The sequence below is a fragment of the Antechinus flavipes genome, chromosome 4, assembly GCF_016432865.1.
Source record: "Antechinus flavipes isolate AdamAnt ecotype Samford, QLD, Australia chromosome 4, AdamAnt_v2, whole genome shotgun sequence".
Lineage (NCBI taxonomy): Eukaryota > Metazoa > Chordata > Mammalia > Dasyuromorphia > Dasyuridae > Antechinus > Antechinus flavipes.
This window is the reverse complement of record NC_067401.1, coordinates 276,251,531-276,266,121: the sequence shown is the minus strand read 5'-3', so window position 1 is coordinate 276,266,121 and position 14,591 is coordinate 276,251,531. Positions and strand designations below refer to the sequence as shown.

The 14,591-nt window shown below is 32.4% G+C and overlaps 1 protein-coding gene across 1 annotated transcript in view; it reads left to right on the top strand.

Moving 5' to 3' along the window:
• Window positions 1-14,591, top strand: part of ASCC3 (activating signal cointegrator 1 complex subunit 3) — a 307,241-nt gene that overhangs the window by 93,652 nt on the left and 198,998 nt on the right. Inside the window, 1 exon segment of the mRNA XM_051997447.1 lies at window positions 8,832-8,966. Coding sequence (XP_051853407.1) covers window positions 8,832-8,966 — 135 coding nt within the window.

Sequence of the window (14,591 nt, the reverse complement as noted above, 5' to 3'; positions counted from 1 at the left end):
ATTTTATATTTATATTATAAAGGCTTTTGCCTTTATATCACAATTGATTCTGGAAAACCAAAGAAAGCCTACATTCTCTCCATCCTCCAGATTGATTACTCCCTTTTTACAGAGAAAAACTGTTTTGCAAAAAAAATATCCCATTTAGTGACAAAATCTATAATGTGTTCAACATTCTGTCCTAGAATTTCTTGCTCTTCTGACGTGAGTAGGGAGGTTTATTTTAGTATTTTTCTTCCCTGACTTTCATTTGTCTTTTGTTAACTTGGAATTCATCCTCTTTTTTTGGTGATATTTCCATTTATTTTGTATCTATTGTGTGTATTATTTTGTTTCTTTTTACATCTAAATATAATTCTAAGCTATACTAGAAAATGGAACAGTGTAGTCATGAAAAAAGTCAATTGGAACAAAAAAGTAAAGACTATTTCATCAGTAGCGGTGGAACTTTTTTATATTGAATAGGAAATTTGATCAATGAAGGAGTAAAGAAAATTATGTAAAAGTTGCTTAAAATGGTAAACTTTTAAAGATGTTTTGTTCTGTACAGTTAAGTACATATTAATGAATTACTAGTTATTTGTTAATAAGTATTGGCTAGTTCAATGTATTGGTGTATTTAGATGTTCTGTTGCCCATACCAATCTGAATTTCACAAACACTAAAATGTATTGAAAAAAGTTAAGGTAACTTTAAATTTTGCCTAGATTTTAAGTATAGTTGCTGCAACTTTTATTCTAAGTTTAAAAAAAATTACTAATATCACTGATTTAGTTAAATATTCCTATCTCATCTTGATTTTTAAAATAAATCACTGCTGGATATTCTCTTGCCTTCACCACATCTGCATGTCCCAATAGTTGAGACTGTCTCTTATAAAACATGAAGCAAAAACTTAAAAACAGTGTTTTTTTCTGATAGTGTTGCCTCATATCAAGTTTTTTTATTCAGTGATTTAGTTATGTCCTACTTTTTGTGACCCCAAAAACCATAGCACACCAGGCCATTCTATCCTTCACTATTTTTCCATGTTCATTCAGTTCATATTATGTTTCATGATACTATCTATTAATCTTATCCTCTGCTGTCCCCTTTTTCTTTTGCCTTCAATCTTTTCCAATCATAGGGTCTTTTCCAGTGATTCCTACCCTCTTGTTATGTGACCAGAGTATTTAAACTTTTGCTTCAATACTTGACTTGCCAGTGAATAGCCTAAATTAAGTTTTAACTAATTTTATCTCTTTGCTGTCTAAGGGACTCCTTCTCCAGCACCACAATTTAAAAACATTGATTACTTAATACTCAGCTTCCCTTATTGCCCAGCTCTCACAGCCAACTTTGTCATACTCCTTTTTTAATCTTATATCAATCATTTGTTCCATGTTCAGTTTTAACTGTTGTTTTTTGACCCACATCTTTCTCAGGAGATAAATAAAATGATCTAGTCATTCCATATCTTTGAGGATTTACCACATTTAGTGGTGATCCAATCAAAGGCTTTAGTATAGCTAGTGAAGCAGAAATAGATGTTCTTTTGGAACTCCATTAATTTCTCCATAATCCAGAGAATGTTGGCAACTTGATTACTAGTTCCTCTGCCTCTGAAAATCAATTTGCTCTTTTGGTAATTCTTGATTCGCATATTGATGAAGTCTAGATTGCAAAAACTTTGACTCTTTTCTGTGAAATTGTTTTGTTATTGCCTCCAGTACATTGTGGATTTTAGTCCACATAGTTCTTCAGGCCTTCTATTTACCAGATCTAATCCCTTAAATCTATTCATCATCTTCACATATTCATAAGGGATATTATTTAGGTCATACTTATATGGTCTGATGATTTTCCCTATTTTAAATTTTATAACAAAAAACTTAGGATCCACAGTTAGCTTCAGGTCTTGTTTTAACTGAACTTATAAAGTGTCCTCATATTGATATTGACCATCTTGTGATGTCTGTGTATAGAGTCTCGTTTTGGGTTGTTGAAAGAGTGTTGGCTATGACCATCAAATTACCTTGATAACATTCTATTAGTCTCTGGTCTGTATTCCAAACTGGCCTGATACTTCCATTATCTTTTGATTGTCTGTTTTAGTATTCTAATCCTCTGTGATGATTGAGACATCAATTTTTGGTGGTGTTCTAAAAGATGTAGATTTTCATACAACTGATCACAACTTTGGCTTCTTCAGCATCATTGGTTGGAGCATAGCATTACATTACTGTGATGTTGAATGGTTTTCCTTTATTCAAACTGATGTTAATCTGTCATTTTTGAGATTATAATCCAGTACTGCTTTTCTCAGCTTTTTATTAACATGAGAGCTACTCCCTCTCTTCTAAGGCAGTCTTGCCCGTAGTATATGTAATGATAATCTAAATTAAATTGACTTGTTCTTATACATTGAAATTTACTGACACCCAGGATGTTGAGGTTTAATCTTTTCATCTCCTGTTTGACCACATCTAACTTACCTTAGTTAATAGAGCTTACATTTAAGATTTTTATGCAATATTGATCTTTACAGCATTAAAATTTCTTTATTTTTTTTCTTTTTGATTTTGACCTAGCTATTTAATACTAAAGCTACTATTAAACCCTGAAGAGCAGACCATATATACCTCCTTTCCCCCTTTTTTTATTCAATTAGACTTGGGAAAATTGAGTTTAAAAAGAAAACTTTAAACCTTGAACCTCCAACTCCCCTTCACATACCATTGTGACACAATGAAGGATAGAAAAGAAAAACAATATACAGGTGTCACTACTCTGGCTTCATCCTTGTCCAGAATTATCCTGGGAATAGAATTATTGTCAAGGACAAAGACACCAAGTTATGTTATCTCATCTTTTTCACTGACAAAAAACCTAAGTTATGCCCTCCTTAAAGTCTCTCTCTATCCAAGAATGGTCCTCCTCCCCTATCTGACAGGGACTGAGCCACAATCCTCAAGCTGTAAATACCAAGTTAACTCCTCTCTCCCTGCTCTCTCTTTGAAGTAAAGATAACAATGGCTGCTATATATAGACTAATTGCATTCTCACTTCTGCATTTTGCTTACAAACTCTAGTTAGCTAAAAACCTATATAAACTCTGTGCATCAATTCCTCTGTACTGAGTGCTTTGGAAGCATATTCCCATTTGGTCAGCTAGCTTATTTCTCCATTTTAAAATTAAACCTGTCTCTATTTGCTTCTGTTTCTTGGGAATTACACTACTGGTAGCTTTCTTCCACTCTTTTCCAGTAATGTAGTGGACACCTTCTTTACCTGAGGGGTTCACTTTCAGATATCATCTCTTTTATTACTGGAATATCATTTGAATCCATGGAGTTTTCTTGACAAAGATACCATTTCCTTCTCCAGTGGATCATCTTTTGTCAGAATTCCCCACTATGACTTATCCATCATGGATGATAATGGCATAGTTTATGGTTTCATTGACTTATGTAACCCCTTCCTGAGGCAAACAGGATTAAGGGACATATCCAGGGTCACAGACCTAGAAAGTGCCTGAGGCCAGATTTAAACTCAGAAAGATCAGTATTCCTGATTTTAAGCCCTGGATGTTACTTACACTGTACCACCTACCTGCCCCATCATTTAAAAGATAGATACTTTGTTATTTTTGCTCCAAGATCAATATTAGCTTTTACATTTTCTGAGTTTGGTTTCCTTTTAAAGTTGTTATTTATATTATTCTGCTTTGTGTTTTTCTTTTGGTTCTGTTTAATTCACATGCTATCAATTAATAGAAATCTTGTTCTCTGAATTCTTCATGTCTATCATTTCTTATGACAACTATTCTATTGAAAATATAATTGTGGCATCCAATGGTGCATCAGGATCTCAATCAGTCCCACTCTTACTCTTTCCTCAGATTCCTCATCACTTAGGACGATCAGTCTTTCTAGAAATCAAGGGTCTTCTGTCCAGCATACCATAACTTACAGCTGTTCTGTTTTTCTGGGAGTTGTTTTCTTTTTCCATTTTGTCAAATCTATCTTTTAATAAGTTATATGCTTTTTCCATTTCACTAAGTCTATTTTGTATATGAATTTTCTTCAGATAATTTCTGTGTTGTCTTTTCCAAACCCACTTGTAAAATTTTCATTTCCTTTCCCCATTTTTCTTCTGGCTCAGTTTTAGAATCCTTTTTAATTTCTTCTAGGAGAGCCTTGTGTGATGGGGACCAATTTATGTCACCTTTTGGGACTTCATCTGGAGATGATCTGCTTTTAGTCTCCTCAGAGTTTGAAATCTGTTCTTCTCTTTTGTCATAAAAACTACTTATGGTCAGAGTTCTTTTTGCTTTTTTTATTCATTTTTTTTTTTTAAAAAGATCTGTTTGGAAAAAATAATGATGAATGTTGGAGGGGATGCCGGAAAACTGGGACACTGATCCATTGTTGGTGTAGTTGTGAACAAATCCAATCATTCTGGAAAACAATCTGGAATTATGCCCAAAAAGTTATCAAACTGTGCATAGCATACCCTTTGATCCAGCAGTGCTACTACTGGGCTTATATCCCAAAGAGACATTAAAGAAGGGAACAGGACCTGTATGTGCCAAAATGTTTGTGGCAGCCCTGTTTGTAGTGGCTAGAAGCTGGAAAATGAATGGATGCCCATCAGTTGGAGAATGGCTGGGTAAATTGTGGTATATGAATGTTATGGAATATTACTGTTCTATAAGAAATCACCAGCAGGATGAATACAGAGAGGCGTGGAGAGACTTACATGAACTGATGCTAAGTGAAATGAACAGAACCAGGAGATCATTATATACCTCAACAATGATACTGTATGAGAATGTATTCTGATGGACGTGGATTTCTTTGACAAAGAGACCCAACTCAGTTTCAATTGATCAATGATGGGCAGAAGCAGCTACATCCAAAGAAAGAACACTGGGAAATGAATGTAAACTGTTTGCATTTTTGTTTTTCTTCCCGGGTTATTTCTACCTTCTGAATCCAATTCTCCCTGTGCAACAAGAGAACTGTTCAGTTCTGCACACATATATTGTATCTAGGATATACTGTGGCATATTTAACATGTATAGGACTGCTTGCCATCTTGGGGTGGGGGGTGAAAGGAGGAAGGGGAAAAATTGGAACAGAAGTGAGTACAAGGGATAATGTTGTAAAAAATTACCTTGGCATGGGTCCTGTCAATAAAAAGTTATTTAAAAAAAAAAAAAAAGAAAGATCTGTTTTTAGGACAAAGGAGGTTGTCCAAGGTTATTCTACAAGCGACAGTGGCTGCACTGAGTCTGTGTTCACTCCCTGTGCTGGCCAGGTCCCACGAAATTCTAGCATTTTGGGGTTCACTATTTACCTTTTGTGTTCATAGTGGATGTTTTGTAACTTCTCTGCTGATCTACTGGCTTGCAACCAGGGCAGAGTAGCCAACACTGGTGTAGATTCCAGTCATAGACTCTTCCGGGACTCTGTCTTGCCTGCACTTTGCAGCTTCTGTGCTCAACCAACTTGTGCTTGGCCTGCTTCCCTCAATGCCCGATATTGTCTTCTGCTGGTAATTTGTTACACTCCCAGTATTTGTGGGTTCTGCCAGTCCATAGCTAATTCAGAGGTTGGATTTGGTAATTAGTGTGACGGTCCTAGGAGAAGGTCAGAAAGAAACATGTGTCCTCTTCACCATCTTGACTCTGCCTCTTGAATCAATTTTTAACAGGAGAGAAATTTCAAAAGGTGTACCATCTTTAACAAACAGGAAAAAGGACAGTTTGATTGGTTTTGTATACATGAAGTAGCACAATGCATAATGTTTCTTTTTTTAAAAAATTATTTTATTAAAGCTTTTTATTTACAAAACATATGCATGGGTAATTTTTTCAACATTGACCTTTGCAAAACCTTCTTTTTTGCAAAAAGAACATTGACCTTTTGCAAAACCAACTTTTCCCCTTCTTCTCCCTCACCCCCTTCCCTGGATGGCAGGTAGTCCGATACTTATTAAATATGTTAAAATATATGTTAAATCCAATATACATATACATATTTATACAGTTATCTTGCTGCACAAGAAAAATTGGATCTAGAAAGAAAAAAATAACCTGAGAAGGAAAATTTTATAATGTTTCAAAAAATAATAGTTGTTTAGAATATGCATTTGGAAGGGGAAGACTAAAGATAGGGACACTTGCAGTAGCACAGACTGTGCAAATGTATTGGCTGTGAAAATAGAGATGAAGAGAGATTTCAGAAATTTTGTAAAGGCAGAATGAACATGATTTAACAGCTGATTTGATATTTGGGATGAGGGAGAATGAGAAGTCAGATTGTACTGAAGTTAATCACTTGAGTGATTAGAAGGGTGAAAGTGACTTCAGCAAAATATGTAAGTTCCAAAGGTTTTTTTTTTGGGGGGGGGGCAGGGGTGGGAGTGGAATTCTCTTTTAGTCATTTTGAGATTGGCTTGTCTATAAAATATCTACTTTGAAAAGAATAGATATTTGTCAATCAAACAATCTGTCTGTCTCTCTTTGTTCTCTTTTTCCTTTGTGAGAGGCAATTGGGTTTAAGTATTGTTGTTTGTCTTCATTCTCAAAGAGGACCACAACATTAGGAAGATGATACCATGACATGCAAGTGAATTGAATTTAAATGAGGGAGGAGTGTGCAAAGTCATGTACCTCTCTTTCCTCTCCAGAGCATCCAATACAATGGCCAGATATAAATCAGAACAACTATAGAGGACACTAGATTCAATGGGTAACCTTGATCTTTTTAAGCTAATGTCTTCAATGTTCAGTGATTAAGGCTAGGTAGCAATTGAGTGAAAGAATTTCCTCTTTCACCTAGTGAAATAATAATAAAATAACTATATATTATATTATTTTAAAAATCTATAAATAGATAAATATAGGAGGGGAAGACCTTCAGGATTTATGGCCAAAGCAAAAATGATTGCTATTTATATTCAATTTGAAGCCTTCCTCCCTCTCTCACCCCAATTCAGACCTTTCTTCCCACCTTTCTTTCCTTCCTTCCTTCCTTAATGCTATTATCCTAACCCTTAAGCATTTAGCATGGTCCATGCAACTCATAGGCTCATGGGATACCTAGAATGGGGAAAAAAATAGGAGACAGCATGTAAATAATTTCATCCCTACATATATAGTCTGAAGTTAGAGGTACAATGGATGAAGCTCTGGGCCTGAAATCAGGAAAACTTGAGCTCAGATCTGGCCTGAGATAGTTCCTAAAGAGCTGGGTTCAGTAGACACAAAGCATAAGGTAAATATCAGGATTAAATGACTTTGTCCAAAGTTACACAGCTACTAAGTATTAAGTGTCTGAGACTAGCTTTGAACTCAGGTCGTCCTTAGTTGCCCCCAAACAATATCTCTCTAAGAAACAGTTTAACAAGTCATGGTTTCTACTGTGATATAATTCTATTCTTTTTTATTTTGTAGGTAATGAAGACTATAAACAGGCAGTTTTCATATGAAGTAATCAAAGCTATCTGTGGTCATATGAATTTGGAGGGGATGAGGGAAAACTGATACATACTTTTACTTAGCAATATCATGGCGTACATGCCATGATTCTATTGCTTTTAGAATATTTTTGAATATTGTTTTTCCAGTTTCATGTAAAAACAACTTTTAACTTTAGTTTTTAAAAATTTTGACTTGCAAGTTCTCTCCTACCCCGCTTTGAAAAGGCAAGTAATTTGATAGAGATTATACATGGGCAGTCATGCAAAACATATTTCCACATTAGTCATATTATGAAAACACATACAAAGCAAACAGTGAAAAATAAAGTTTAAAAAATTAGGTTTTGATCTGTATTCAGTCTCCACCAGATCTTTTCTCTAGAGATGAATAGCATTTTTTCATCATTAAGTGCTTTGAAAATGCCTAGGATTATCATGTTGCTGAGAATCGCTAAGTCATCCACAAATGATCTTCATGTAGTATCGTTTTTACCATATACAATGTTTTCCTGGTTCTTCTCATTTCACTTTTTATTAGTTCTTCTAAGTCTTTCAGGTTTCTCTGAAAACATCCTGTTCACCGTTTCTCATATAATATTCTATCACAGTCATATATACTGCAGTTTGGTTATTTTTTTAGCCCTTCCCTAGTTGCTTGGTTCCAATTCTTTGCCACCACAGAAAGATCTTCTATAAATAGTTGTGTAGTTTTTTTTTTTTTTTTTAAATGAGTTCTTTGGCATGTACACCAAGATATTGCTAAGTAAAAGTATGTATCAGTTTTCCCTCATCCCCTCCAAATTCATATGACCACTGGTAGCTTTGATTTCTTTATATGAAAACTGCCTGTTTATATCCTTGGACTATCTTCCTCCTTCAGCCAGAACTTGGACTTTGCCTGTGGGTCCTTGGCTGTAAAAATTAAACCCTCACTTTGTTTTGCCCAGAACCAGGCCATGTGATTTACTAGACATTTCCCAATGATTTTGCCCTTCCCAGTATATCTTCTCGTACTCTTTCCCACTCTGTCTCCTCTTGATATATTGTCTTAACTTTTAGAATGTAAGTTTTCTAGGCTTTGACTTGCGTGTTGTTGTATCCCTAATTCTTAGTATAGTGCCTGATATAGCATCCTTACTAAATTTCTTTTTCAGTCATGCACCTCTTCAAAGTCTTTGGTTTCTCTGGGGAGTATGGCTGTAAAACACATTTTTTTTTTGGGGGGGGGAGGAATGGTGCTAAAAGAACTGAATGACTGATATCAATGGAAAGAAAGTTTCTTAAAACAAGCATTTCATATTTAATTAAAAACTTATTGTAGTTTTTGTATTCTACTGAATAGATTGTTTTCTGTTTTGTTTTAGGTGATGGTTTTTGTGCATGCTCGAAATGCCACTGTACGAACAGCTATGGCTTTAAGAGAAAAAGCTAAAAATAATGGCCACATTTGCTATTTTTTGCCAAACCAAGGACCGGAATATGGACATGCTGAAAAACAGGTAAGGGGCTGATGAGAAATCTTTTTTTTTTTTTTTAAATTGAAGTAATTGGACCTTAATTTTTGAAAATTAAGCTAAACGACACATTACAAATACATGCCATGATAGGCTGCACTTTCCTTTCTTTGAGTATGTTTTCATGTTTTTAAGGAAAGTATGATTGAAATTATTACCTTCCATATTGCATTATAATTGCCATAGTTTGTTCTTTGATTTGAGTTAAATGCCATAAACTTAGTGTTAACTCTCATTTTTCACTCTTTAAAAATACCTCCCTAACTAATAAAAGTACAAACTCTTTAAAAAGCAGCAATATATTTTCACAAAGGTTGTAAAATCTGATCTTTAAATGATCTTTATTATATATCTCTTAAAAGTCTTTTGGTTATGTATATTCTTCAATAAGGTAAAATTGCTACTTTTATATAATCTTTTATACAATTTTACAATATTTTTACAGAATATCAATATTTTTATTTTCTATGTACATCTCATTTTATGGAAGAAATTCAGTGCTAAATTCAGTTACATTTTATAATTTAATTTAATGTTTTGATTACATTATTACTTGATATTTTTATATGAAATGTGAAATTATTACAAAATAATTAGTATGGTTTATAGATATAGTAAGGAACAAAATACTACATATGAAGAAAATTTATATAATTAAGATAAATTTTTTAAAGGAATGTAAAAGAACAATTTTTTTTCCTTTTTTGACACTTAATCCCTGACTGTTCTCAGTTTCAGTTATCTCTTTGCTCTCAATATCTTCTTCTCACTGCTGTTCATTCTTACTTTTTATTATTGTAGGGGGTGCTTTAATAACTCATTTTTCTTGAAGGTCACCATCTTCTTCTCATTAGCCTTTGTCTGAGAACACTTTGCCTATTACATTAGTGAAAAAAAATCACAGAATTACACAATCAAGAGCTCATGTTTTCCCCTTACTCCATACTTTAATATCTATATCTTCACTGGTTTTTAATTCCTTTATACTTTCACTTAGGGAGACATACCCTTCCCCTTGATAGGTTAAAAGTTTAACTTTTATCCTTGATCTGATCCTCTACTCTCTCACCCAGGATTTTTTTGTCTTAAATTCATTACCTCTTAAGAATCTTGAGTTTCTCCTCATTCTCAATCTGAGTTTCTTGCAAGTTAGGTCTGGATTTCTCCATCCCATTGTCCCCTCAAGCCCTCATTCTGAATTTATCATCTTTCATTTCCCAATTCTAGAAGGAGATACCTTTTTTATTTTTTAACTCTTTTAAAAAAAATTTATGCCATATGTTTTAATTTTTATTCTCTCGGACAGTTTTTTTTTTTTTAACTTTAATAAAAGGTGAAAATACTATGCTTTGATTCACATTCAATCTCCCTAGTTATCTGTCTTGATGTAGATGTCACTTTCCTTCATAAGTTTGCTGGAATTTTCTTGAATCACCTTATTGTTGAAAAGAACCAAATCCGTCACAGTTGATCATCACGTAATCTTGTTGTTACTATGTACAATGTTCTCTTGGTTTTGCTTAATTTGTTTAACATCATTTCATGTAAGTCCAGGCTTTTCTGAAATCAGCGTACTCATCATTTTTTATAGAACAATAATATTTCATTACATTCATATGCAATAATGTAACTTAGCCATTCCCCACCTGAAGGGTATGCACTCCATTTTCAAGTCCTTGCCACTGAAAAAAGGGCTGCTACAAACATTTTTGCACACATGGGTCCTTTTTTAGCTTTTATGCATATCTAATACAGAGACTGTTTGATAGTCCTTTGGGCAGTTCCAAATTGCCTTCCAGAGTGGTTAGATCATTTCACAACTCCACAATGATGCTTTAGAAGAGAGACCTTTTTAAACAGTGGAGAAGGGATTACAAACTTATTGACAACTTATTAATGAAAGTAACAGCATACAACCAATTTAGTGTTTTTACTTAAAATTATGTATTTTTGTTATATTGATATAATAATTGTAACAGACATCAGATAATAATCTAATCTAATTATTATTTAGGATAAATATGTGCATTTTATTAACATAAAAAGATAATGATCACTAAACAATATCTACATTTATTAGCAAAAAGATAAATCGAAAAGAAAGTAAAGAAAGAAATTAAAAAAGAAAAATGAGGACTATACTTCCTTTTTAAATAAAAATCAGAACCTCACAAAAATTAATCACATAGTAGACTGTATAGCTGTTCCTTATAAATTTAAATATGGATAAGTTATGCAAACTATGTTTTCATACCATAAAATTAAATAAAAGTCAAATTAATACAAATTTATACAATGTATACAACAACAATTTATACAAAGTATACAACATAGAGCCTGAAAAAGCTATCTGTTTAAGAGTAATTGAATTTTAAAAAGAAATGGGGTGGGGCGGGGGGAAGGACTGTACTGTAATATTTAAAAGTCAGTACCACATGTGTGGGATCAATCTATAAAACCCCAAGTATGTAAGTGCTCAGTATATGCCAGAAATTTTGCAAGTTAAGGAATTTAGCCAAAGTTATTCTTTTAATCAAAGTCATATTAGTAAGAAATAAAATTGAAAATAAGTAAATTAAACTTAAATATTCAAACACTAGGAAAGAATCAAAACAAGAACCTCTGAAAAAGTTTAAAAAAAAAAGAGATTATAAGCTTGAGAATAGAAACAAGAGATTTAAGAAGAAAAACAAAATGAAGTTAATTAAAACTAAGAATTGCTTTTTTCAGAAAGACCAATTAAATTAACAACTTTCAAATTGCAAAACAACTTCCAAATTTAGTCCAAAGACTGAGAATACAAATCTGTAAAATTAAAAATGGAAGAGGAGGGTCTATAATATGCACAAAAGAAATTTTAAAATCATAAAGAGGAATATTTTGTTGCTCTATTATTATTGTCATTGTTGTTATTTTGCATTTTAAGTTGTGTTTCCTAATGTTTGAGCTCAAAAGTTACTCTTAGCACAAAAAGAATGATACTGAATTGGGCTTGGAGTCATAAAACCTGATTTTGAGTTCTTTGTACATCTATTTATTAGTTGTGAGGTTTAGGACAATTCTCCTCCTCCCCCCCATTCTGGGCTTCAGTTTCTTTTCCTTTTAAAAATACATGTATATGTTTTTATTTATACGTTTTGTTTTTACATCTCTCAATTTCTGCATGTTCTTACCATCTTTCTTTCTAGAGATGTCCCTTGTAGTAAAGAGTTTTGTAAGAAAAAAAAAGAAAGAAGAAAAAGTTAGACAAACATCAATACATTTATAGAGGAAACCCAATGTTCAAACAAATCACATAATTCTGGTAATTAATTTTATATCAAGAAACTGCTCCAAAAAAGACCCTGTAGAAAATGACTTTTAAAAAAAATTATAAGATCACAAGATTTGAAATTAGAAGAGTTAACTCTGTCATCAATGATTTAATTTCCTTGCAAAAAACAATCTAAAAAATACCTGGACCTGGATTTTACAGTGATATTCTTTAAGAACTTATAAGTAAAAATAATCTCTATTTTGTATTTATTTCCTATTTATTTATAAAAATAGGGAAATATAGATCATTATCCCAGTACCTTTTATGAAACTAATATAGTGTTGATTTTATTACCAGATAAATATAATATAAAAAACAAGAGTTGTAAACCAGTTTCACTAATGAATATAGAATGAATAAAATTAAGTCAAATATTGTCCTTAAATTACATCAGGCTCTACCTTTTCCTGTTCACTTGCCATTGTGCCACCCTAGGACAACTCCCCTTTGTGGCCTTCTTTCCATTATTGATGACATTTTCATTCTCAGCATTATTTTGCAAAAGATCCCAGCCATGTTTCACTTCACTTTCATTTTCATTTCCATTCTCCACCATTGCATTGTTTCTTAATAGATACTCTTCCTTCACCTCTACCCTTTTTTGGCATCCCAATATAAATGTATTTTCCTCTATTATATTGTAAGGTCCTTTAGAATAGGGACTGTCCTCCATGATTTCATTCATGTTCTCATTGCTTAGTACAGTGCCCAGCATGTAATAAATGCTCTCTCATTTTATCTCTATCTTACGTGCAATATTCCCTGATCCAGATTCCCATCCTCAAACAGTAAGGCATCAGATATTTCTCTCATTTCTTAATTTTCTAATACCCTTTTTAGCTTTACCTGTCCCACAAAACATTGCATTCTCTTAAAGACAAAAATTGTCTTCTTTTCTTTATTAACTCCAATAGTTTCTAGTACATTTTTCCATAAAATGGATGCTCTGTAAATGTTTCCTGAACGGAATTTCTGATCCTAATGTTCCCTTTTTATAACCCATTCTCTTATCTTTGTTTGACATTTCTTATCTGTAATTGCTTCATGTGGTTTTTATCATGCTAGGTTTTTTTCATAATTGTATGTGTATATTAATACATTAAATTATTTTCCTATAATTTTAATTCAGCTAGTACTTATTGAGAGAGTGATCAAAGATGTCAAAGACGGCAGAGAGATCCAGGAGACTGAGGAATGATAAAGGCCATTGGATTTTGCAATTAAATGGTCATTACAAACTTTGGAGAAAGCAATTTTGGTGGAATAATAAGGTTGAAAAATTATATATAGGAAAATAGTTAACATTCTATAAGATCAAATTTTTCTTTTTATTTTTTAACTAGATCTATGATTGCATCAATGTAGGGAATGTCCAGTTAGGAACATTTAACATTCTTCATTTCAAGTTAGCTGTAAAGATTTTCGGAGGATACTTGGACCTTAATTAACTTAACCAAAGTTGCATATCTAGTATATGTCAGAGATGAAACTTGAACTCAAGTCTTATTGACTTTTGTGTAATCAAATTTCTATAAGTTATGGTACAGTGTTGTTTTTATGCCTCTTAATCACTGGAATTTTCTCTTATTCTTCCTTTCTATTTCAAACATTACATTTAGTTCCTCTTATATTTTCTTTTGAAATATGTTCTAGCACTATAAAATTTCCTTTTTTTTCTTATGCAGTATTATATCTTTCAAGAAATTCAATTAGTTTGATTTTTAATGACATTAACATTAAGATTTAAAATTTAAAAAAAAAAACTGATTTCTTTGGAAATTGAAATTTACTAGTGCCTTTAAAAATTGAACATTGAGAGCCATCTGCTGGATTTTTGCCTACTTCACAGCTGTTATTTCTATCTACTGTTCCAGATATGGTCAGTATAAAAGACATAAAATATTCTGAGAATAAAAAATTTTCTTTACTGATTTTTCAATGTAGCATTCTTTTAATAGTGCAATTTATATTATCCATTTTCCCTTAATCATCCATCTCATTTATTTTCAGATATCATTACTTTGAAAATAAATGATTTGAAATAATTGGAAGTTTCAATAAACTTAAATATAACTTAGAAAATTTATGTTATTTTATGAATCTTCAGATTCTTTCTTGATCTTATTTTATGATTAAAATTTTTCTTGTGTATATTTATGTTCAAAGAATGTTAGACAAAAAATAAATATAAGCTGATAAGTGTCGAATTTCACATGGAATGAGAAGTTTTCTTAAATAGGTTAAGCTATGCCATCTCAAATTTAGAATGGATTTTAAAATTAATTCCATTAGCT